This window comes from Budorcas taxicolor, chromosome 15 (assembly GCF_023091745.1).
Source record: "Budorcas taxicolor isolate Tak-1 chromosome 15, Takin1.1, whole genome shotgun sequence".
NCBI lineage: Eukaryota > Metazoa > Chordata > Mammalia > Artiodactyla > Bovidae > Budorcas > Budorcas taxicolor.
In genome coordinates this window covers 21,286,110-21,311,762 of record NC_068924.1, presented here as the reverse complement: position 1 = coordinate 21,311,762, position 25,653 = coordinate 21,286,110, and the positions used below count along the sequence as shown (strand labels likewise).

General features: G+C 46.7%; 1 protein-coding gene across 3 annotated transcripts; it reads right to left on the bottom strand.

The window, feature by feature from the left end:
* Positions 1-262: 262 nt before the first annotated feature.
* On the bottom strand, positions 263-24,093 carry LAYN (layilin). Of its 3 annotated transcripts, XM_052652562.1 has the most exons (8): positions 24,009-24,093; positions 23,023-23,046; positions 19,674-19,971; positions 9,049-9,206; positions 4,471-4,503; positions 3,814-3,897; positions 2,730-2,829; positions 263-874 (listed from the first exon to the last, which is right to left on the bottom strand). In XM_052652562.1, the coding sequence occupies exons 1-8, from the start codon at positions 24,091-24,093 to the stop codon at positions 511-513; spliced, it is 1,146 nt and encodes a 381-aa protein (XP_052508522.1). In that variant the 3' UTR covers positions 263-510. The 3 variants fall into 3 exon arrangements, with proteins under 3 accessions (XP_052508522.1, XP_052508524.1, XP_052508523.1); XM_052652564.1 differs by lacking the exon at positions 4,471-4,503; XM_052652563.1 differs by lacking the exon at positions 23,023-23,046.
* Between the last annotated feature and the right edge of the window lie 1,560 nt (positions 24,094-25,653).

Here is a 25,653-nt window from a genome sequence, read left to right as displayed (position 1 = left end):
GACTAACATTCTGCTTCCTGCTTTTGGTTTGATTTGATTCTTTGGGAAAAACAAAACAAAACAAAAGACAGATATAAGAATTGCTATGTGTAGGCCAGCCCGATGCTAGCATACGCCGGCTTTGAAAAGCTTCTGGGATTTCTGGCTCCTTGTAATGATGTTTGCCGCTGTACTGAAGAGGAACAGAACCCAGACGTGGTTTCCCAAGCTCCACAGCACGCCCGCCAAGGAAAGCACTCTCTCTTGAAAGTCAGTTATAACAATCAGGTATTTATTTTCGACCACGTGCCAGCCCTTGGGCAAGGTGCTTCTTAGAGGTTCCAGCCAGGTGAGGGGCTGGGTTAAGTGACACAGCCCAAACCAGGGCTCCAGCGGGGGCTCAAACCGTCTCATGCCCACCCCCAGGACCTGATCTGAGCCCTTTCAGAGACCACCTGCGTGTTTCCCGTATAGGAAAATTGCTTCTCTCTCCCTTCCCATTCTTGTCGGTTCAGGGTTCCTTCGAGCCTCCTAATAACCATAGATTTCATTTTCCACCCATCCGGACTCCTTGCTCCTCCCCGCTCGGCCCGGGGAGAACTCGTAAACGTCGTTGGTGACGAAGCCACTCTCCATGCTCGCCAGCGTCACGAACCCGCTCTCGGACGGGTTCACGGCCACGTTTTCATAGTCACAAGACACGGCGTCGGGCGTGGCCTCTCCCGAGCGCGCTCGGAACGAGATGTTCTTTAGGTCCGGGCGGGTCTCGGCCAGATCAGCTTCGCTCTGCTTTCGTATGACGTTGTAAACCTCCAGGTCCGGGCTGTTCCCGGGCTGAGGAGCCGGCCAGGTGGGGCGCTGCTCCTTAGTGCTGGGGTCCGGCTGCCCCCGTTTCCTAGGAAGACGGAGAACCAGGGCTGAGCAGACAGGGGGCCTGAGACTGTCCCCAGGCCCCTGTCCAGGCAGGAGAGGGTCATCCCTGCGCGGTCACTAACGCTGCGCTTCTCATCTGTGTCAACCTACAGGGCAGGGATTCGGGTGGGGCAGGAATGAACCAGGAAAGTATTCTGTCATTCACCACGGCCTGAGCACAGAGCAGATCTGGTGATCCTAGGGACCCTAGAGCCCCCAGAGGGTCTATGGAGAGAACTGCATGCGGGAAAAAATGCCACATTAAAACAAATCCATCTCTAAGGGAAACTGTCCTTCAATTCTGAATGTGGGCAATCAAGCTGAGTAGAATTAGTTAATATCTTTGACTTGCTCACCAACGGAAATCATAGATATTTTCATATCACGGTTATTGTTTAAGATGCCCTAAAATATTTTATGCTCATCTCTGCTTCAATATTATGATAATTATACCTAAAGAAGCATTAATAAAGAAGCTCATGTATTACTGTTTCACACACATTTTTGGAAATATTTTGCTAGTATTTTTGTGTCTGTGGCACAAAACGATTAAAACTGTGAGTAGACTCCAGCATCAAAGTTACAATTCCAAGATTGGGGTGAGCTGCCCAATGGGTAGATAAGGAAGGGAAATTAAGAACCAAGCACAGAGTAAGCAGTTAGAAAACATATTAGCAATTTTTTAAACTGAATTCTGGTTTTTTGGCCATACCAACATTTTTAAAATTAAGATATATTTATTTTTAATTGGAAGATAATTGCATTACAATATTGTGTTGGTTTCTGCCATATAGCAACATGAATCAGTCACAGGTATACCTATGTCCCCTCCTTCTTGAATCTCCCTATCACCTCCTATGAACTGAATTCTGTTGATATTTTGGATTAAAAGGAATTAACTAATAAAAATGATTATAGGAAGAGATATTTTTGAGTGCTTATAATATACTCACTCTGCATGTATTAACTGCTTTAATTCTAATAATTCTATAAGGAAATTATTATTTTTTTAACCTTTTGGCCACGCTGCATGGCATGTGGGATCTTAGTTTCCTGACCAGGGATTGAACCCCTACCCTCTGTACCGACAGCACAGAGTCTTAACTGCTGGAACACCAGGGAAGTCCCTAAAGAATTATTATTAAATGAAGTAGGTTCTACATTGAAATTTTATTAGTTTGTCTTAAATTGGTCATCAAAGGGAGTCAAGTCTTAAAATGTACCTTTGCTTTCCTGTTGTGAAGTGGCAATGCCACCTTCTTTTATATGGACCGTGATGATGGGGAATAAACAGGTAGCTGAGAAGAGCTCTGGGTACCTGCAAAATGGTGGCTCCATGACCCACTAACACAGGTGCTCTACGCTACTTAAGGTAGCTATTTTGTAGCCATCTATACTTGAGTATTCAAGTAAAAGTCAATTAAAAAAATTTGGCTATTTTATTTTGAATGAAGTACTTTAGTTTCAGAGGTTTGCCAGGAGGCTTTGGAACAGTCATTTTCATATTTCACTATTTACTCCTTTACTCACCCAAAAAACATTTCTGGAGTGAGAATGTACATGCATGAGAAAACTTTGCTGAGTGATGTGTGGATGCACAGGTGAATAACGCAGTCTCACCCCTCAAGTCATTTAAAATCTTCCACACTACAAAGTTAAAGAATGTAAGATCACTCTGTTAATTACAGCTGAGTACAAATGCTTAGTCCTTCTGAGTGCCCCGAACCCATCAGAAGATTTATTCTCAAATCTGCAGAAGAGATTCTCTTGGAGCTGCCTTGCCTTTGAAGTCCAAGTTCAGAAAACACAAAGGTTTACAGGATCAGTGTTTTACTTGCCTCCTTCTACAGATCCAAACCCAACATACACCTGTGGTGACCACAAGGAGGAGGAGAAGAATGCTGGGGATTAGGATGTAGGCAAGATTCAAGGCAGCTTCTGAAAAGAAAAGCGCAGATAAAATGTAGTTATGGGTATGGTGTTTTTCTGAGTTCTATAAATAGTTCTAGTGAATTACTGAATGTGACTCCCTGGAATTGCAGTCAGTTGATTAGAAGTGCGGGTGGCCTGGGGACCCCCGATCTTGTGGCTGATATTTGCAGCAAGGGCAGTCTGGGTGGGCACTGAGCCCTTAACCTGTAGGGTCTGTGTTAATTTGAGGTGGCTAGTGTCATGGCTGAATTGCAGTACTTCAATATCCTACTTCATTACATGGACACAGTAGATACTCTTAGGTAGGTGAGAAAAATACTGTTACTTCTATTATGTAAATAACTAAACTGAAAAATTGTGCTTGTTTTCTTAAAGTTACCCAGTGACAAAAACTCAGATCTTTCTCTTTTTTTGTTTTAATTGAAATATAGTTGACGTACAATATCATGTTAGTTTCAGATGTATCCTATATTGATTTGACATTTACACACATTATTAAGTCTTAACTACCAGCCCAGATCTTCCTCTTGAAACTCAAGGTGAGAGTTGAGGTTGAAAGTCCATTAGCATTCCAGTTTATCACCCCATTTTCGTTTATCTTTTATGTCCATTTTCTCTATTTGTCTTGTAAAGAAATATTAATCATGGCCTGGGTCTTTCTGTTCTTATTTCTCAACATTCATTCTCAGTTCCCACCCCCTCCCCCCAAACCAAACAACTTCTGGGAGGTTCTCAAGTCTCCGACTGTCTTCCTGAAGACTTTCTACCTCTTGTCTCATCTAATCGCCCCAACTGTCTTAGGAAAACTCCCTTTGTATATTTCACTGACAAAATCTAACATTTCATACAGTTTTTACAAAGCCTGAGTGCCCTGTCTGTTTTCATTTTTAAGCAGCCATGGGAAGAACAAAGCAGGGTATGTAACCATGGGGAATTTGTAGTCAGGAGAGTCCCACTATCTATTTTCCCCTGGGAGAGTTTTGTATATACCTTTGCTTTCTTTCAGTATTTCTGTGGTATCTTCTTTCTCTATGTCTTCTGGAAGGATGGGTGTTGCTGGCTCTGTCTCTTCACCTGGAGAGAGACATATATACTTAGACCTGGAGAAAAGCATTAACAACCAGATATTCTCTGAGGTCCTATCAGCTTCAAGGGGGATGTCAGAAAGCACTAGCAAAGTGATCAGTGCAGTTTATAATCACAGAAAGTGAAGAAGTGAATTTGCTGCCCAAGAGGTCTACTTTTCGTGATCTTTCTGGTATGACAAGAACAACCAGCAGGCAGCTGACATCAAGGCCCGTGAAGTACTGCAGAACGCAGGCGAAGGGGCCGATGACTCACTTTTAGGACCACAATGATCAGTTTGACTCACTTGTCTCGTTAGATTGAATTATTCCTTTCATATTGTCAATAAGGATCCCAAACTGATTTGTAACTGTTCCTTTTCTCATAGTTGAAAGGCAGCCCTAGAGAGTGAGATGAACGAATCACGTGTGGTGTCTCGGTGTGACATGTACCCATCCAAAGAGTCAGTGTCTTTCCATCGAATAATCTGGTCTAAAGAGCAAGTGACTCTCAACCTATGGAGAGGTTCTAAACCTGTGTGAAACAGCCCCAGTGAACTCGAATCTCCAATGACAGTCTTACCTCCAGTCCTTGTAGAAGGAACTGTTGGCTTCTCTGCAGCAGAAAGGGATAAGAATGAGAGTAACAGGTAAATTGCCATACCATCTGAGTGAAACTGGCCAGGGCACAGCTTCCATTTAGTTGCTCATTCAGTCTTCCAACAAACTTCATTTCATGCTACCAGACTCCAAAACCTGGTTAGTAAGTCCAAAGAATCCCTTCTGCACAAAGACTAGCCTTTCCCCAGCTTTGCTTGGACACTTTTTTAAAAAAGCATTAAAACTTTTAAATATGAGAACTTCCAAATATACACAAAAGTGGAAAGATTGGTATAATGAGCCCCTATGCAGTGTCAACGCTTATCAACATATGGCTAATCTGGTTTCAGCAATAATCCCTATTCCTCCCTGGCTACACCGAGGCCTGAAAATTCCATTCTATTCTATTAGGCTGCACTGGGTCTTAGCTGTGGCATGTGGGATCTATTTTCCCTGACCAGAGATGAAACCCAGGCCCTCTGCATTGGGAGCATGAAGTCTTAGCCACTGGACAACCAGGGAGGTTCCCTGAAGTGTTTTAAAGCAATCCAAGACATTTTATCAGTTCCTACTGGGGATGTTTTAGAGCAATGAACACCAACCTCCAAGCAGTGGAGGTGGCTGGGGACTAAGTAGACTATGGCCCGCCCCAAAGCAGGGCTGTGATCTAGAACCTGAGCTATTTAAAATAATTCTAAGAGCCTCAGGATAGTCAGGCTCCACAGACAACCTACAGTAATGTTTTTACTTCTGGCTGAAATTGTTATCAGTCTTTTGTACTGGCAGGGACTCTTATGCTGATCAGATACTCTGGGATCATAGAGTCAGAGTCTTTAAGGTCAAAATTTTATAATTCATAGTCCTATGGCCGGGATGGGCTTCCCTGGTGGCTAAGACGGTAAAGAATCTGCCTGCAATGCAGGTGACCTGGGTTCAATCCCTGATCCCCTGGAGAAGGAAATGGCAACCCACTCCAGTATTCTTGCCTGGAGAATCTTATGGACAGAGGAGCCTGGCGGGCTACAGTCTGTGGGGTCGCAAAGAGTCGGACTGAGCGAATGACTCTTCGAATGACTGAGCGAATAACACGCACACCCAAGGCCAGGATGTCAAAGTTATTCTGAAGTTTTATTCAGAAGGGAAACTTTTAATCATATATATGTGTGTGTGTGTGTAGAGGTGATTCAAATCCATTTATTTATTAAAAATGTCTGCTGATGATAGAAACACCATCATGTTCTAAATGTTTTTATAAAAACAAACAATTTATCCTTGTAACAGTCTTGTGAGTAAGTGCTATTCTGAATTTGTTCACAAGGAGACTCAGGTACAGGGAAATTACGCAACTTACTCAAATCTCACGGCTAATAAGTAGCTGAACTGGGATTTGAATTTAAAAAATTGAAATGAAAATTTAAGATCACAAGGAGACAAACTCCATGTTAGATATTAGAGATACACTAGCAAATAAAAAGCCGTCCCAGCTCTCTAAGGAACTTACACTCTACAGGATGGCAATAAATTATAGAATTATAGGAGAATATTTGTACATATTAATTTTGTGATATTATATTACAATACATCATATATTCAATGACATTACAGAAAATGATGCAGTCATTTTGTTGTCCCTCCACAGTTCAATCCACTGGGCAAAACTGCAGAGGACATGGCAAATTAATGCGGCATTTCCATCACAGCCGCAATGGTCTGTGACGTTGCCTCAGATGATTTGTCTCTGATCTCCACTGACTGTGTCTATGCTTCTAGCCCACCCTGCAAGGAATCAAGTGTTCAGATCTGGCTGGCATGCTACCTACTCTATGTGGTCATGTTGTCAAATTTAGTTTTAGATGCTGTCTTTCAACTGGTCGCTTGCCCTCTGGTATAAAATGATATTGTGCCATAAGGTTGGAGCCACACTGGGTGACCTTCCCCTAGTCCATCAAGTGCAGGGTCAAACATGTGTATTTCCAGACCTCATGCCAACCATACAGTGAAGTGGACAAACTTGTCAACAGGCAGTATATGTACTGTGTGTGTGAGGTGTTATGAGCCTCATAGGAGGAACACTTAACCTAGTTTTGAGGTTAAGCCCTGGAATGCTTCCCAGAGGAAGTGATTTTTTTAACTTATTTGGAAATAATTTAAAATTTATGAAAATTTGCAAGACTACTGCGAAGAATTCCCATGTATCCTTCACCCAAATGTTATCATTGTATTACATTTCATTTATATAACTATTCTGTCTCTTTCTCTTTATATATATCTCCATATATTTATATCTATGTATCTGTATCTAAATCTCTCTATATACACAGACACATATCTATATTCACATACAGACACATGCATAACTTTTTTTCGGAGAATAAGTTGTAGCCATAGTTACCCTTTACTCCCTAAATACCTCAGTGTGTATTTAAAACAGGACTGGGAGGGGCATACTCTATCATAACCATAGTACAATTATTGAAACCAAATTATCAACATTGCTATGTATAGTATCATCCAATCTACAGATCTTATTCAAGTTATGCCAATTGTCCTAAAAATGCCCTTTATGGGAAATTACCATTGTCATCATCAAAGATACAATCCAGGACCATCTATTGTTGTTATGAGAGAAGCTGATGCTTAACCTGAACCTGAAGGCTGAGAATGAGTTGACTGGGAAAGAGGGAAGGATGGTCCAAGCACTGGAAACAGCAGTTAGGAGATCATGGGGAACTTCACAAAACGCAGAAGGGAACTAGCTTGGGGAGGGAAAAAAAGTGGTGAGAACTGGGGCTGCAGAGAGGCAAGGGTCTGATCAAGCCAATGCTTTCGTGGTGTGCTGAGGGACGTGAACTTATCCTGAGAAGGAGGGGGTGGTCTACAGGAAGGCAACGTGTTCGTCTTCTCCCATGTGCCCACATCCCTCTGCTCAATCTGTTCTTGGTCCTTCTCTGTGTCCTGGGAGGCTGACCTCTGGGGATGTGTCCCAGGGCTCCCTTGTCCTTTGGTTCTTGATTGGACTTAACTAATAGGAGGCAGAAGCAGGAGATTTGAGGGTAGAAGAGACAGGTCCTAGTAGTATTCCCCAGACCTCTCTCCCACATCATGGTGGTGTGACAGTACCGTGTTGTCTGGTTACAGCTCCTGTCAGGTGGCTCCTCTTGCGTGACTCCAAGATTTCTCTGGGTTCTGCTAAAACCATACCCTCCCTCCGCTCCTTGAAGCCTAGGGGTAGTAAGTCTCCCATTGCAGCTGGTCCCTTGGGCACATCACCATCTCATGCACCATGTCCACACTTTGGTAAATATCATTTTATTATACTCTTCTCATTAAACCCTTTGAGTGTGCCATCTTTTCCCTGCTCAGGACTCAGGCAACAGCACAATTAATAAACAAAAATTATTTTTTAAAAAACTGACTGGTTCTAACCCCAAAATAAAAGGCTATGTGAACAAGCGCCCAAATCTCACATTTCAAAAAATGTTTAAGGTACAAAATTTTAAATCATGGTGATAATAGGATATAATAAACAAAAGTGATGGGCAGCCAGTTTGTCATAAGTGCATTCCTTTCATTGCTCTAAAAAAGTGCCCTGCAAGTCAGCCTTGATCCTTGCAACCTCCCTGTCTGAGACAACTCTATGGTGGGGAAGACCAGGTCTCTGGAGAGAAGAATTCGTCTGAAGGGGTGAAGAGGGAGGAAAAACAACTTTAGCAGCGAAGGCACAGTCAAGCTCCAACAATTTTTAAATGACAGGATTGTTTAGTCCCCAACTAGATGCAACTAACAAGTCATTCGGCTCCTGTCAGGAAAAGACGCGGAACTGAGATCAAGCAGTTGGCGTCAGGGTGGCGAAAAACGTCAGTAACAGATCAAAAATCACAGCGTGTTTAGATTGAAGTCCATCAAACGGAGGAATTTGGGAAAGCCCAGCACAGTGAGATTACAGGCTTGTAGCCAATTCAAAACCCTTAATAGATCTAGAAGAAAAAGCTAGTTAAATTTGCAAGGCATGTATATAGAGGGTGGCCTAAGGAGTTTACGCCTGCTCATCAAAGTGACTGCTATCTGCCCAGCGTCAGTAAAATTGGCATATTTTATCATTTGCCTCCTGTGGTCATTATCCTGTTTCCTTAAAGCCCCAGAAAATGGCCGGCAGGAGATATGCAAGAAACATGGCCAGCTTCTTTTCCTATTTCTTCCTTATTCCAAGCTCCTACAGTGTACAACCTCACATATGGAGGGAAGAGGAACTGTAACTGTCCACCTGGAAGGCTTTTTATTGCTTGAAGTTCTCATAATTCTTGCCTTATCATCCATAAATTAGACCCTTTCATTTCTTCATCTCTTAGCATCTAATACCCTCTCCTTTGCTAGAATTACTCCTCAGTGAGGAGGTATCAGGTCATCTCCCTTTACAAGAATTCCCAAAGTTTACCACTGCTGGCATTTGCAACAAGCTTTCTCAGAGACTAGGTAACAAATTCTTGGAACCAGCAGCTGATTATGAAAGGAGAGAGGAGGCTGAGAATGCAGCCACATAACTTGGGAGAGGATTCATTACCATCAGAATATTTGCAGATGAAATTGTTCTTCATGGTACATCGGTCGTCATTCCACTGGAACATGTAAGGCCCCCCGATGCCGGCGGGGGCCGACGGCTGATGATACATGACCACGCAGACCTCGCTGCCGCAGGAAGGCTCATCCACATACCAGTTCCTGAAGGAAAAGGGTCAACAGTGGAGGCAACTGGAGAAGGATCTCGCAAGACTTCAAAGCCTCTGCTTTCCTATCAAGTTCCACTGAGCCAGGAACTTAAGAGAGAGGGAGGAATTGAAGTGCTGCCAATAAGGAGAATATGGACATCACAATCAATCATCTGACATTTGCCACAGCCTCTTTGCAGGGAGGAATATATTACCATATGATGTCTGTAAAGTTATTAAGAGAAAAGGCAGCCAGCAGGGCCAGTCTGGACAATCTTATTATTATTATTTTTTTTGCTTTTGGCTAACTGGGTTTTGTTTCTCTTTTTTAGGAAATCAGATGCACTGGGAGAGACATGGCTTATTGCCTCCAGAGCTCACCCTGCTTCCATCTCCCCGTGCTTTTCAGTAGCCGCAGCTGCCTTCTGAACTCTGAGGAGTGGATAGACTATTCAAGCATCTGAGGCTTCAAAGCAGGAGCCAGAGTTTGGGAAAAAGCAGAAGGCCCAGCTAGTCTTTTTCAGTGTTTAAGTTGTTTCTACTTCATCGGGCTGATGAGACCTTTTATTAGCCTCCGCTGCCTGATTTCTTGTCTTTGTTTCCCAGTTTCCTGGATGGGGTGCACTGCAGCCCCAGTGGTACTTGGAATTAAATGGTGCTGCTGCCCAGTTAGATCTGTGGGTGCCAGGTTAAAGCCTTGGATTCCGTAGGTAGTTTAGATGCTGTGAGCACCCAGGCCGTGTGCTGACTCAGGGCTGGGCTTTGTACTCTGCCGGGTTACTCACCCAAGCAGGTTGCTTCCAGGCCCCAACTCTGCCCTGATGCTCAGACTGCTTGGATGAGCCCTGCTGCTCTGCCTATCTCTTGTCACAGCCCCTCCTTATGGACACCTAAGAGACAGCTCTCCGTGTACTACCCCAGGAGAGCTCTGCTTGAGTCTGGTGCTGAGGGTCAGCAGAAGGAAAATCCTCTGCTGAACTCATTGGGTTGAACTTGCCTGGAAGATAGCTGAGCTTGCAACGCTGCTTGGACACTGTCTGGACAGCTGGGGTTCCTGACCGTGGCTAGGCTCTGCACCTCACCAGTCACCTCCAGGCAATTTTCCAACCTTGTTGATGGGGCTCCCACTTGTCTGTTCTCCTCCCTACTCGCCTTATGGCTTCATGTTAATTTATTTCACAGATAATGGAATGGATGCCTGGCTTCCAATATGATGCCTGGAATCTAGTTTCTGGACTTGAGCCAGCTTTTAGGCTTGGAACTCACTGCTAGAAAGAGGAAGGACCCTGCGACACCCCAGTAGATGCAAGCTGGTGCATGTGAGCTAAGTTGCCTTGGTCATGTCCGACTCTTGACCCTATGGACTCTTGACCCCACCAGGCTCCTCTGTCCATGGGATTCTCCAGGCAAGAACACTGGAGTGGGTTGCAGTGGGTTGCTGTGGCCTCCTCCAGGGATCTTCGCACCCCAGGGATTGAGCCTGAGTCTCCTACATTTCCTGCACTGTCAGGTGGGTTCTTTACCACTAGCACCACCTGGGAAGCCCCAGGTGCACATGGTACTCTCCTCTATTCTCCCCAAGGGACCTAGGACCATATATTCAAGGAACCATACACTGGGGGAAGAGGAATACCCTGATATTACGAAGGCTGTTGGACAGGGTGTGCGAGTTAACACCGCTACCCAAAGACTTGAAGTGCCATTAAGGTTACCCATTCGAGTGGGAGCATATTGAGGCCAAGTATTAGATTGAGTTCTGCTTCAGGACTGAGGTAGGAGATAGATGGGCCCCCAGGCTGAACAGCTGGTGTTTGTCAAGCAAAGTTGTGCTTGCTTGAGGATGTGTTCTCACCCAGACACTCCAAGCACAAAGCTAGTGGCAGAAGCTACGCTCTGCTGGAATAAAGAGATAAGATGACCACTCTTGAGGTCAAGGAAAAGTTCCCTGTCTGCCCACGGAAGGCTCATTGGGGTGGGGGGTCAAAAAGGAAGGGGGCTCATAATAAGTAGGTGCGTGGGGGACCACATGCACCTACAGGCATCTGTGGTAAGATCCATCTTAATAAAAAGTTGTGTGTGTATCTTGGGGAGGGTCCTAGGACCTGTCAGGTGTGAAAAAAGAAACAAGATAACTGGCCAAAGGTAAATGAAGACCCAGAAGGATTATCCTATATGAGTGATTTAAATCACCTCTTTTCTTCACCCCTCCTCTTTAGAGAGGACTCCCATATCTTTTCTCTCCAGGTATGTAGTTCTGCCTAGCTGCTGACTGAAATAAACAAATTGCTTCTCTGTCTGTTTACCCACGCTTCCGTGGTGGCTCAGCGGTAAAGAATCTGCTTGCAAGGCAGGTGATGCAGATGTGGGTTGGATCCCTGGGTTGGGAAGATCCCCTGGAGGAGAGAACGGCAACCCACTCCAGTATTCTTGCCTGGAGAATGCCATGGACAGAGGAGCCTGGCGGGCTACAGTCCACGGGGTCACGAAGAGTCGGACACGACTGAGTGACTGAGCATGCACCCCTGTGCTCTCCCACGTGCTATGCTGTGTTTCTAATAATACACTTTGTACCTGTGTTTATCTCTGTGAGAAATGTATTTTTCAATGGGTCAGGGGAACTTTGCTTTTAGCCTCTAATCCCTGGTGCACTAGTGGCTAGGATTCCTGAGTCGGACACAACGGAGTGACTGAACCGAACTGAACTGAACTGATGCAGGTCCTATTCCTGGGTAGAGAACTAAGATCTCTCTCTTCAGGACTGCTCAATGCTGTCTCTCTGAGAAAAGGACCAGCTCACAGTGGGACCCATCCAGTGGTCATTCTCCAGTTTCAAAATATATGAATTGAAAACTGATGGGGTAAGAGTTATAATAGTGCAGAAAGTCAAGTGGAAGCCTTGAAAACTGCATTCTTCCCTGTCCTCTTCAAGACAGTAAACAGAAAACAATACCTTATCCAGGCAAACGTGACAGAAAGTAGTGCCACCTCCAAAGACCTAGAAAATGCCAGGATGGTATTCCCCGTCACATCTCTATATAATTCACTAGTCTGGCCCCTGCAAAAATCAGGCAGATTCTGAAGGATGACACTGGAGTAGCACAGACTCAACCAAGCAGAAGCCTCCATTGCAGCTGCTTTGCCATATGTGGCAGCTTTGCTAGAGCTGGTTAACATGTCCTTGGGTACCTGGTATGAAGATTTGGGGAGTACATTCTTTTTCATCTGTATCAGAAAGAGAATCAGAAACAGTCTGCCTTCCTTTGGGATGGACATCAGTATACGTTTATGGTCTTGCCCCAGGACTATACTACTTTTCCTACCTTCTTGTCATAATATGACGTGAAGACTTCCCGGACACCTTGCACAAAATCACCTCGGTTCACCATATTGTTGAAAGTGAAAGTGAAAAGTCTCTCAGTCAAGTCCTACCCTTTGTGACCCCATGACTATACAGTTCATGGAATTCTCCAGGCCAGAATACTGGGATGGGTAGCCTTTTCCTTCTCCAGGGAATCTTCCCAACCCAGGGATTGAACTCAGGTCTCCCATGTTGCAGGCAGATTCTTTACCAGCATAGACACAAGGGAAGGCCAAGAATACTGGAGTGGGTAGCCTATCCCTCCTCCAGGGGATCTTCCTGACCCAGGAATTGAACCGGGGTCTCCTGCATTGCAGACAGATTCTTTACCAACTGAGCTATCAGGGAAGCCCCAAGGTTGGAGATAAATGCTATGAAGATTCAGCGGCCGGCTACTTCATGAAAAGTAGGTGTAGGTGTTTTGTAGTCTAGGGAATGCCACAACACCTCTTTCAAGTTAAGGTTATTTCATCTCACAATAATTTGAAGCATCCTGCAATCATTTGAAGAAGGAAGCCTAGCATGTAGTAGGTCCCTTTGGGCTCTAGAAGTGGCTATTTCATATCTGGTCTATATACCTGTTGACATCAAAGGCAGCTGTCTCAGACTTCCCACCTGGGCCATATGATCCATCAGACCCCGTTGTTAGAGGGATCGGTGGTGAGAAAAACAACACCATGTAGCATCCGCACAAGCTCCAATGAGAGACTCACAATGCAAACCGTTAAGATTCTGTAGCAAGGCCATATCTCCTGTAGCTGAGGAAAAAATCACCTTTTGCAAGGAACTCTGGCTTGCTACTAGGCAAGGAGTACCAAGAGACCATACAATCCAACTTACTCAGTGAGAGTGAGATACTGTCAGACTCACATAGTCAAGAGATTAGGCAGGAATCAACTCATTATAGGATGGAAGAGGTATATTTAGGACCAAAGGGCATGTACAAACAGAGCAGACCGCCATGACATCTTCCTCTATTGTACCAGAGTCTACCCCTCAGCTTATACCTACAGCTGCATGAGGGAGTCCCTTATGACCAGCTGACAAAGGTAGTCTTAGGTCGCCAAGCATGCGGGGACAACTCCCAGTGGGCAGCACCTGTACTACAGTTCCACTCAGACGTGGTTTTGAAAGGTCTAGTGCTGAAGAGGCAACCTCCCAAAGGCCAGAGCTTTGTTGATGTGCCTGCTTAACCACTTGGTATGGAAAGAGAAGTTATTGGACATTAGACTAAGGCAAAGGGCTTGGTCAGCTGATCAAGAGTCTAAAAGGAGAAAGAGTGGGAGGCTGAGGACAAGGACCTCTCGGATGGAGTGACGTGAACAGACATATGGGAGTAGGTATAAAGTATGAAAATCTACCATATGTTAAAGCCCAGCAAAAAGCCTTTAGCACAGAAGAGGCACTGACTAACCAGGGAGACAAAACAGCTCAACCCGTGAGCAGCTGCCCCTGTGCTGATGTAACAGGCGTATACTAGAGTGGCCGTGGTGGCAGGAGGGAGGCCACGCGTGGGCTCAGCAGTAGCTGTTCCCACTAACCAAGGCTGATCCAGCTACTGCCAAATCCAGCCTGCCAGGAGCAGAGACTGGCCTAGCACTTGATGGCAACTAGATGCCACTGGACTCTTTCACCCTGAAAGGGGCGATGATTCATGTTGATAGGAAGAGTTAATCTGGGCATTGGTTTGCCTCTCCTACGCCAGGGCCTTAGCATCACTATCCGAATACTTACACAGTCTTTGATCTACCAGCTCAGGATTCTAAATAAGATCTAATCAGACCAAAAAACTGAGTTTCTAGCAAAGGAGATGTAGGAGCAGGCAGGGGATTTACTAGTCGGACCACACACTTCGCTCTCTTAAAGCTGCCAGTCTGACAGAAGGATGAATGAGCTTGTTGAAAACACACCTGAAGCACTAACTCCATGGCAATACTTGTGAGGAGGGGGCAACATCCTCCCAGATGCAGTGCAGACTTTGAATCATTGACCTTTCTGTCATCCTGTGTCATGCAAGAGTATTCTGGGGTCTGGAAGCCAAGGGGTGTAGAAGAAACACTGGGAGCTAACAGAGGTTGATTCATGAAGTTAAGGAAAGAAACTGTCTCCATAACATAAAAGTGCATGGTGAAGCTGTAGATGCTGCTTAGAAGCTGAAGCAAGTTATCCAGATCTAGCCAAAGATAACTCACAAAGGTGGCCTCACTAAACAACAGATTTTCAGTGTAGAATAAACAGCCTTTTAATGGAAGATACCATCTAGGATTTTCATAGTTTAGAGAGGAGAAGTCAATGTTTGGCTTCAAAGCTTCAAAGAGCAGGATGACTGGAGGGGATGTATGCGTGCATATCTGCTCAGGCTCCTCTGTCTGTGGAATTTTCTAGGCAAGAATACAGGGGTGGGTTCCCATTTTCTAAACCCAGGATTGAACCTGACTCTCTTGCATCTCCTGCACTGGCAGGCAGATTCTTTACTACTGATGGCACCTGCTGCTGCTGCTGCTGCTGCTAAGTTGCTTCAGTCGTGTCCGACCCCATAGACCGCAGCCCACCAGGCTCCCCCGTCCCTGGGATTCTCCAGGCAAGAACACTGGAGTGGGTTGCCATTTCCTTCTCCAATGCATGAAAGTGAAAAGTGAAAGTGAAGTCGCTCAGTCGTGTCCAACTCTTTGAGATCCCATGGACTGCAGCCCACCAGGCTCCTCGGTCCATAGGATTTTCCAGGCAAGAGTACTGGAGTGGGTGCCATCGCCTTCTCCGACTGATGGTGCCTAGGAAGCCCGATATATGTACACTTACAGCTGATTCACTTTGTTGTATAGTAAAAACTAGCACAACATTGTAAAGCAATTTTAGTCCAATAAAAAAGATTTTTAAAAAAAGTTGACACAGGGAATTTGCTGTATGGCTCAGCAAACTCAAACAGGGACTCTGTATCAACCTAGAGTGATGGGATGGGAAGAGAGGTGGGAGGGAGCTTCAAAAGGGAGGGGATATATGTATACCTTAAAGGAGGGGATATATGATTCACGTTGAAGTTTGACAGAAAACAGCAAAATTCTGTAAAGCAATTATCCTTCAATAAAAAAATAAATAAACAGTAATTTTAAAAAGCTGACACAGCCGATGACTTTAAGTGGAAGCTAGTTTTCACCGAACATTTTGAAAATTCTAGGACCCTTAAGAAATACGCTAAATCTACTTGGCCTTTGCTGTATAAGTGGGACAACAAAGCCTGGATGACAGTGCAACTGTTCACAGCATGATTTACTGAATATTTTAAGCCCCCTGTTGAGACCTACTATCAGAAAAACGATTCCTTTCCAAGTATTACTGCTCTTTGACGATGCACCTAGTCACCCAAGTGCTCTGATGGAGATGTACAATGAGATGATTGTCATTTTCCTGCCTGGTAACACAACATCCATTCTGCAGTCCATGGATAAAGAAGTAATTTTGATGTTCAAGCTTTATTCTTTAAGAAATACATTTCTCAAGGCTATAGCTTGCAAAAGGAGGAGAACCCTTGCTTACCATCCCTGGCAGTACCCACTTGGGGAATTTGTGCTTCTTGTCTCTGCAATGTTGAGGCCTGTGGGTTTAGAGGGCCTGGTACCCAGAGGAGGAATCCTTCCACCAGAAGATACACCACGAATGTTGTTGAACCAATGGCTGCCACTTGGACACCAAGGGATCCTTGTGTTCAGGAACCAGCAGGCAAGAGGAGGAGTCATTGTCTTTGCAGGAAGTACTGACCCTAATCATAAGGTGAAGGTATCTCTGCTGTTATAGGCAGGGGGATATGTTAGGCACTCAGGTGTCTACTTGGGTACCTGTTGGTACCCATGCGCTCCATTTTGATGGTAAATTGAAAAGTGAAATCACCCCAGACTCAGAAATTCAAGTTGACTAGGGCTTCACATTCCTCAGGGATAAGGGTCTGGGTCTTGCCACAAGGTAAGCAAGCCACTGAGGCTCCCTGACAAGAGGGGAGTGGAACCTCGACAGGATGGAGGAGCTGAGAGGGGCTCAGTAAGTATAGGTCATGGCTCTGGGGACCAGCTGCACTGGTGGAGAGGGTAGTTCATCCTGCTAATCTTCTGTTTTAAAATTTCTCCCAGGAGTACTTCCCTGGCAGCCCAGTGGTGAAGAATCATGCCTTCCAATGCAGGGGACACAGGTTCGATCCCTGTGGGGGGACTAAGATCCCACATGCCACAGGCAGCTAAGCTTGCCCCTGGCAACTAGAGAGCCTGTGTGCCACGACTAGAGAAGCCTGAGTGCCGCAGTGAAGACCCAGAGCAGACAAAAAAGTTTCTCCTGGGAAGAGAGGCCCATGAGAATCTCAGAGGAGACACTCCTGGAACTTAGATGAAGGTGTGGATCAGAATAGCCAAGTGGGTGGGCTTTGATAAATCTGACACGCTGTCTTAAATGGAGTAGGTAAAAAGAGAGAAATTCTTATCTTCATTCTTTTGATTGAAACTGAGTTTAAACTTTTTCCCCATACAATTGTTTACCAGTTAGAGTGTCTATTTTGTGAACTGTTTGCTCAGGTCTTTTGCTTATGGGTTTTATTGACATTAATCTGTATGCAGGCCAGGAAGCAACAGTTAGAACTGGACATGGAACAACAGACTGGTTCCAAATAGGAAAAGGAGTACGTCAAGGTGGTATATTGTTACCCTGCTTATTTAACTTATATGCAGAGTACATCATGAGAAACGCTGGACTGGAAGAAACACAAGCTGGAATCAAGATTGCCGGGAGAGATATCAATAACCTCAGATATGCAGATGACACCACCCTTATGGCAGAAAGTGAAGAGGAACTAAAAAGCCTCTTGATGAAAGTGAAAGAGGAGAGTGAAAAAGTTGGCTTAAAGCTCAACATTCAGAAAACAAAGATCATGGCATCTGGTCCCATCACTTCATGGGAAATAGATGAGGAAACAGTGGAAACAGTGTCAGACTTTATTTTTTGGGCTCCAAAATCACTGCAGATGGTGACTGCAGCCATGAAATTAAAAGACGCTTACTCCTTGGAAGAAAAGTTATGACGAACATAGATAGTATATTCAAAAGCAGAGACATTACTTTGCCAACTAAGGTCCCTAGTCAAGGCTATCATTTTTCCAGTGGTCATGTATGGATGTGAGAGTTGGACTGTGAAGAAGGCTGAGTGCCGAAGAACTGATGCTTTTGAACTGTGGTGTTGGAGAAGACTCTTGAGAGTCCCTTGGACTGCAAGGAGATCCAACCAGTCCATTCTAAAGGAGATCAGCCCTGGGATTTCTTTGGAAGGAATGATGCTAAAGCTGAAACTCCAGTACTTTGGCTACCTCATGTGAAGAGTTGACTCATTGGAGAAGACTTTGATGCTGGGAGGGACTGGGGGCAGGAGAAGAATGGGACAACCGAGGATGAGATGGCTGGATGGCATCACTGACTCAATGGACGTGAGTCTGAGTGAACTCCAGGAGTTGGTGATGGACAGGGAGGCCTGGCGTGCTGCGATTCACGGGGTCGCAAAGAGTCGGACACGACTGAGCAACTGAACTGAACTGAACTGAAACATTTAGTGTTTTACTGATTTATACATACTATTTATTATAAAAAGATAGAAACTGTTAAATCTGTTAAAGCACATTTCCCGTCTTAAGTCTGCCTTTCAATTTTGATATTTGTTGACGTTTTTCCATGTCACTGCTTTTCTCAGGGAGGGATTATGGCAGTGCCAAGGTGCCAGGGCAAGTATGTGAAGTGAGTCCAGTATTGGAGGTTTAGAAGGGTTCTGCAAACCACAGGCTTCTTTGTGTCCCCTCTTGGCCAATCCAGAGAATTAGATCTGGCTCTAATTTCTTGCCTGTCATCATAATTCCAGAGAAGGCAATGGCAACCCACTCTAATACTCTTGCCTGGAAAGTCCCATGGACGGAGGAGCCTGGTAGGCTGCAGTCCATGGGGTTGCGAAGAGTCGGACATGACTGAGCAACTTCACTTTCACTTTTCACTTTCATGTGTTGGAGGAGGAGATGGCAACCCACTCCAGTGTTCTTGCCTGGAGAATCCCAGGGACAGGGGAGCCTGGTGGGCTGCCATCCATGGGGTTGCACAGAGTCGGACATGACTGAAGTGACTTAGCAGCAGCAGCAGCAGCATAATTGCTTGTTGTCTAAAGCCCCCTAGGCCTTTAGTCTCTACTGGGCCTGCAATCACACTCCTGGGCATATATTCAGAGAAAACCATAATTCAAAAGTATACATGCACCCCAGTGTTCTCCGCAGCAGTGTTTACAGTAGCCAAGACGTGGAAGCAGCCTAAATGTCCATCAACAGAGGAATGGATAAAAGATATGGTACATATATGCAATGGAATATTACTCAGCCACAAAAAGAACAATTGCAGCAACATGGATGAACGTAGAGATTGTCACACTGAGTGAACTCAGTTAGACAGGGAAAAACAAATATCATATGACATTATTTATATGTGGAATATAAAAAAAATGATACAAATGGACTCATTTACACAATATAGAGTCACAGATGTAGAAAACAAACTTATGGTTACCAAGGTGTAAGAGGGTGGAGGGAGGGATAAACTGGGAGATTGGGATTGACATATACACACTACTATCTATGAAATAGATAGCTAACAAGGACCTACTGTGTAGCACAGGGAATCTACTCGGTACTCTGTAATGGCTTGTAAGGGAAAGGTCTTAAAAAAGGGTGGATATATGTATATGTATACATTCACTTTGCTGTACTAACACAATGGAAATCAACTATAATAAAAATGAAAAAATCTCTCATTAGGGATCTAGTCCAAAAGGCCAGGTAGCCAGAACCGCTGACATCATGCATTGTGTGCTACTGAAGCAATGCTTCTGGGCCACCCTCTTGGGCAGAGCTCTCTGGACATGAGCTGGGCCCAAGTTAAGGCTGATTTATCACCCCTTGCCACACTGCGTCGGTCCCTGGCTGTGCCAGTGCCGCTATCCCCTTGGGGCTCTGCCCAGCTGGGCTTCTCTTCCTCCCTGACTGGCACGGGGGATCTAGCCTGCCTCTTTCTTGAGCTATGTCAAGTGAGATAGCCGCTGTGAGTTCCGCTCACTTACCTAAATGCTGCTGTGCTTCCATCGATCCAGGCATAAAGGTCCTGGCAGGCTGTGCCATTGCTTTGTTGGTCCTCACGCCTCCTGAGCCCAATCCAGAAATCGCCATCAGAAGCCAGGAGGTTTTCAATGAACTTCACTATCAGTCTCTGTTCATCTTCAGACTCAATGCTGACTAGCTGGCTCCCATTCCTCCTGCAGGCTGCTCTGGCTTCCTCAAAGTTCAGTCTTTGAGAAGCATCACGGAAGTAAATGACTTCATAACAAGGCTTCTGGGTTCCTAACCGGCAGACTGGCTGGCCTGGAGAAGAAAAGAAGCCTACCTATTTTAGTGCCCCCCAACACACGCTCAGATGGTACAGAATCTGCCTGCAATGCAGGAGACCTGGGTTCGATTCCTGGACAGGGAAGATGACGTAGAGAAGGAAATGGCTACCCACTCCAGTATTCTTGCCGGGAGAATTCCATGGACAGAGGAGGCTGGTGGGCTCCAGTCCATGGGATTGCAAAGAGTTGGACCCAACTGAGCAACTAACACTTAAAATATACCAGAGCAGAGATGCTTGGAGACCTCTGAATGGAGGTGGGCAGGAATTCTGATTACTCATCAGTGGACTGTTTTAGTGTCATTTAGGCTCTCAGAGCAAATTAACACCCCTTCCAGGGTGGAGATGCAGTGATTTAGACTCTGATGGCTAAATTGTGTAGGATCTCCATGCTTTGTTTATTCCATTACAGATGATTGAAAAGCAGACATTTAAAATTAATCTTTAAAAGAGCGGTGGGTGAAGATTTATTGTTTCACTTAAAGGCACGCAAACAACACTTTCATGCCATTTGGGAGTCTCAGGAGATAGTGTGGCTTAAAGTGAGTTACTTCTGTTTGGGGTTTCCTTCAGGTAAAAGAGGCATTCTGAAGTCCGGTGTGGGCTTCTCAACCCTGGAACCCTCTGCCTAGGTAGCAGGACTGAGAATTCACCCAGTCTATGGTATAAGCAGAAGCTATGAGCATCAGATCCAAGGGGATTTCTGTTACTGGTCTTGCTTAAAGACAACAGCTAAGGTTTAGTGAACTTTTACTATGTGTCATGCATTACGCTAAGGGCTTTTACATTTACATACATACCTTATCTCACTGAACACTCATAGTAATCCTCTGCTGTAGGCGTTTGTTTATGCCTCATTTTACAGATGAGAAAATTGAGGCTCAGAGAAAGGTCATTGCTTGGCTAAGGTCACATATGGCCTCCCAGGTGGTGCTAGTCATAAAGAACCCGCCTGCCAGTGCAGGAGACATAAGAGACATGTGTTCGATCCCCCATCCCAAAGAAAGCTCAGGTTGCACCAGGGGCCTATGTAATGTGTCTCATCTGACTGACACCTGAAAGGCTGAGGACAAAGACAAATGGATGGGACTCTACTGAGGACAGATTACAAATCCTTCACCAGTACACACCACCCTAGCTTGTGTCTGGGCTCCTGAAGCCATTTCTGATCTGTTCTGTTCAGTCACTAACTCAGGTTCGACTCTTTGCAACCCCACGGACTGCAGCACGCCAGGCTTCCCTGTTCATCACCATCTCCTGAAGCATGAATTGCTCAAACTCATGTCCATCGAGTTGATGATGCCATCCAACCATCTCATCCTCTGTCATCTCCTTCTCCTGCCTTCAGTCTTTCCCAGCATCAGAGTCTTTTCCAATGAGTCAGCTCGTCGCATCAGTACTGGAGATTCAGCTTCAGCATCAGTCCTTCCAATGAATATTCAGGGTTGATTTCCTTTAGGATGGACTGGTTTGATCTCCTTGCAGTCTAAGGGACTCTCTAGAGTCTTCTCCAACACCACAATTCAAAAGCATCAATCCTTCAGTGGTCAGCCTTCCTTATGGTCCAACTCTCACACCTGTACATGACTACTGGAAAAACCATAGCTTTGACTATATGGACCTTTGTCAGCAAAGTAATGTCTGCTTTTTAATACACTAAGTTTGTCATAACTTTTCTTCCAAGGAGCAAGAGTCTTTTAATTTCACAATTGCAATTCTGCATCCAAAACATTAGCCTCATCGCTCCTTTGTCCAGTCAATATGTACTGAGTGTACACTTGGTGCCTGGTGCTGTGCTAGGTGCTGGGAATACAGAAACATATATGCTTCCGAGCCCACAGGAAGACACAGCATATGTTTCTGGATCCAGCTGTACAGTGAAAACCAGACTTCAACAAGGAGAATCCCTTGCAATGGAGAGCCAGTTGTTGGGCACTAGATGTCAATTGCTGCCACAGAGTGAGGAATTGAGGATTTGTGTTTGGAAAACTCTTTCCAGCTCTCATAGAATGTTCTCATTTTCCTAACTCGTTTTGCAACTGTGCAGGGAGCCAGACAGCATTTGTTATTCGCCAAACTGCCCAGAGTACAGGGCAAAAGGCCGCAGACAGTGAACTGCATTTTCAGTGCTTAAATGGGAACAGAGCCCATACAGATAATCCAGGGAGCTCTTGTGAATTCTTATTTTCAATTTCTTCTTTCATTGCTTTTGTAACTAAATTCTTAAATAAAAAACGTTGGTTTTTCATTTTCCATCTTCTCCCTTTCTCTGCCATTTTTCTCCTGTTGCTGAATAGAGAGACTCTAGCAGGACTGCTCCATCAGAAAATTAGGTGGCCTCCTAAGAGGAACATTCTCACTGAGGAGGTATTCTGGAGACCTGAGAGAAGGCTGGGCCAGCTCAGCTTTTCTGGGTCCTTAAAGATGGCTCCAGATGAGGAAGCAGAGGAAAAACAAATGAGTCCCAAGAACCCCAAATCTGGAGGTGAATTTACTGGCAGCCTCCATTTTTTTCCATCGCTGGATCATCAAGGTGATCATCGTAACACCCTAACGAGTTAGTTTCCTGTATGGCCCAGCCTGGCCACACATCCCCAGTCAGCCAGTGAGTGCCAGAGTGACCCAGAGCTGGAAGAAGGCCCAGGGCTCATCTGGTCCCCTTGCCTTCAGGAAATGTCTCTCGTCTCTCACTTGCAGGAAAGGGAAGGGCGGGAGGGACTTCTGTTCCTCTCCATGGAGGACAGAGCCCGGGGATGCAGTCACCCGAACAGCTGAATTCGGTTACCCTCCCATTTTGTCGCTTGGCACCCCACCCCATCCTGAAATCAACTTTAGAGTCTCTCAATCAACTTTCGAAGCATAGATAACTGAGCGGAGGTTTTCTTTCTTCTCCATCCCCGTGGCCCATCTGTTGCCTGCAAAGGCCACGAAGGAAACCCGAGAAGGGACACGGACATCTCCCTCCCGCCGGCCCCCGCCACGACATGCGGAACAAATGCAAGAGGCAAGAAGCCAGAGCACTGTACCTCCTCTGAAGTCCAAGTCCGCGGCTGCAGTCACACGACAGGAGGAGAGAAGCCGAGAGTCATCCCCCGCCAGTAAGGCGGGGCTTGTCCCGCGCTAACCAGGCTGCTTTCTCTAAGCGCTCTGATTCCAGGCGCAGGATCCTGCCGCCCTCCCTGCTGCTGCTGCTAAGTCGCGTCAGTCGTGTCCGACTCTGTGCGACCCCATGGACTGTAGCCTACCAGGCTCCTCCATCCATGGGATTCTCCAGGCAAGAATACTGGAGTGGGTTGCCATTTCCTTCTCCAATGCATAAGAATGAAAAGTGAAAGTGAAGTCCCTCGGTCTTGTCCGACTCTTAGCGACCCCATGGACTGTAGCCTACCAGGCCCCTCCATCCATGGGATTCTCCAGGCAAGAGTACTGGAGTGGGGTGCCATTGCCTTCTCCGCCGCCCTCCCTACCCCCCATCAGAAGAGACCAGGAGTAACAGGCTGGGTTCCCACGGCACAGCTGAGCTAGAATCGCTACTGTACGCCCCCCCGCCCCCGCTCCCAGAGCCCCACCCCGTCCCCGGGGACAGGAGACCTCCTCGGTGGGCAGGACAAGGCCTGTGTGGGGGTCCTGGGGTCTACTGAGACTCGCTCAATGGAGCGGGCCGAGGGGCGCCTCCTGGAGCCTTTTGCTCACTGTCCCATCTAGCCTCGGTCTCCCGGTATCCCTGGGCGGGGAGTGGACGTCGAGCTGTCCAGGACACGCAGGGAACCGGCGCTGGGCTCAGCCGCCCGGCGATTGCTCCTCTAGAAGCATAGGTAGCCGCTGGGGCTGAAGACGGGAAGCCACCGGGGAAGCCACCGGTGGGGCGGGGGCGCCACCCCTCCGCCCTCTCCTCAGAGGGCCAGAGAAGAGGCGCCGTGGCCCTGAAGACGGTCAGCCGCAGCCGGGGTGCCGTGGGTGCCGCAGCCGAGCGCGCCTGGGAACCAGCCCCCGCCCCAGCGCGCGCACTCACCGCTGAGCAGGCGACCCGTCGCGCCTCGGAGCCCCGCCAGCAGCGCGGCCAGCAGCACGGCCCGCGGCGCCGCTCCCCGCGGCATGGCCCGGCTCGGGTGCGCCTTCGGACCCCGGGGCGCTACGGCGGCGGTGGAGCGGGCGGACCGGCAGCGGCGCGCTCCGCAACGCCAACGGCGGGCGGCTGCAGCATCTCCCCAGCCCCGACGGACCCGGCACCCGGAGGAGGCGGGGAGGGCGAGGAGCCAGCCTGTCGCCCCTCCGCCCCCGGGGACGTCACTGCGGGGAGGGCAGCCCCGCCGGCGGGCCCGCCCCCCGGAGCCTCCTCCAGCGCGCTCGGCGCCAGACACCCGGCCCGCCCCACTCGGAGCTTCCCAGGGACATCCTGCGTTTGCCCGGGGCGCAGAGCCGAGGAAAATCCCGGTCTTTCTTCTCCGAAATCCAATGAAGACGGCACTGGCTAAAAACCGGCCGTGTCTCGCCCCAGCTCCTTCTCCCAGCGTCCTCGGCTCCGCCTTTGGGCCAGCGGGAGAAGCAAACTCCGAGACCTGCCGGGGCTCAGGAGGCTGCTGTCCAGGCCTTCAGGGCTACGTCTAAGAAAGAAGCGGTGGACGCAGAGAACAGACGCCCACCTAGGCGGGGTGCCCACTGGCCAGGCAGGTTATGCTGCAGCGCGGATACCGTCCAGCGGAGGCTACGTTGGAGTTCTGGCTGAGGAACTCCCAGAGCGTCCTTGAGACCAGCGAGGAAATAATACCGCTTTCTGCAGAGCACATGGGTGTGGGTGATGGTTCGGTCTTGTGGTAGAAAGGAGGCGACCCTCTCCCCGTCCCCCCAGGAAAGAGGGACCCTCGTTTCCTGTGGCAAAGCTTTCCTCAGGAGCCCAGCCTCAACGTGTGCTCCTTCTTCCAAACTCTCACAATAGTCCTGTTTTAATTTGCACCTTGTTGTAAACAAAATGTCTTCAAATATATTCAAATAATAAAAGCAAGACTCCTGTCCAAAAGCTAAAGGTTTTGGCTGAGTGCTGGAAGGTGGGTCTGATTTGCATACTCTCCCCCACCCCCCTCCCCAGCCCTATCTGGTCCACTGACTTCTGAGTTTGGGTTTCAGTTGGAGCCGTTGCAGTTTGAGACAAACAGGCCAGACTGATCACAGGGTGGGGCATCTGTTTTCAGTATCAGCTGACCTTTTGGGAAGCTCTGCTACTGCAGAAAGGACAGCATTAGCAGGAGGAGGGCTGACCTTTAAGGCAAGTTCATTTACAGCCTGTCCTTATGCCTGAATTAGAATATTTCATGTCCAGCACACATTCTTTCTAGAAATTCCTGATTATCAAAACATCCAAAGAGTGGGCTGATATGGTGAGTAGAAGCAGTTGATTCGGCAAGTCAACAAGTCAATTTCAAACATTTGAAATTGTTTCTGGTTCTGCTTTTTTTCGCTTAATGTCTCTGTGGACTCCAGCAAGTTTTTTTGCCTACATTTAAGTTAACTCTTGGTAACAATAAAAATCACTTTAACTTGTGAAGTTTTGATAAGGCATGTGGGTATGTAAGTGTGCAGATAGCTGGACACTTAATGGCAATTAGAAAGGATTTATTTCCAATCTTACAGCATGTATTACAGCTTAGAGAAGCTGTTTA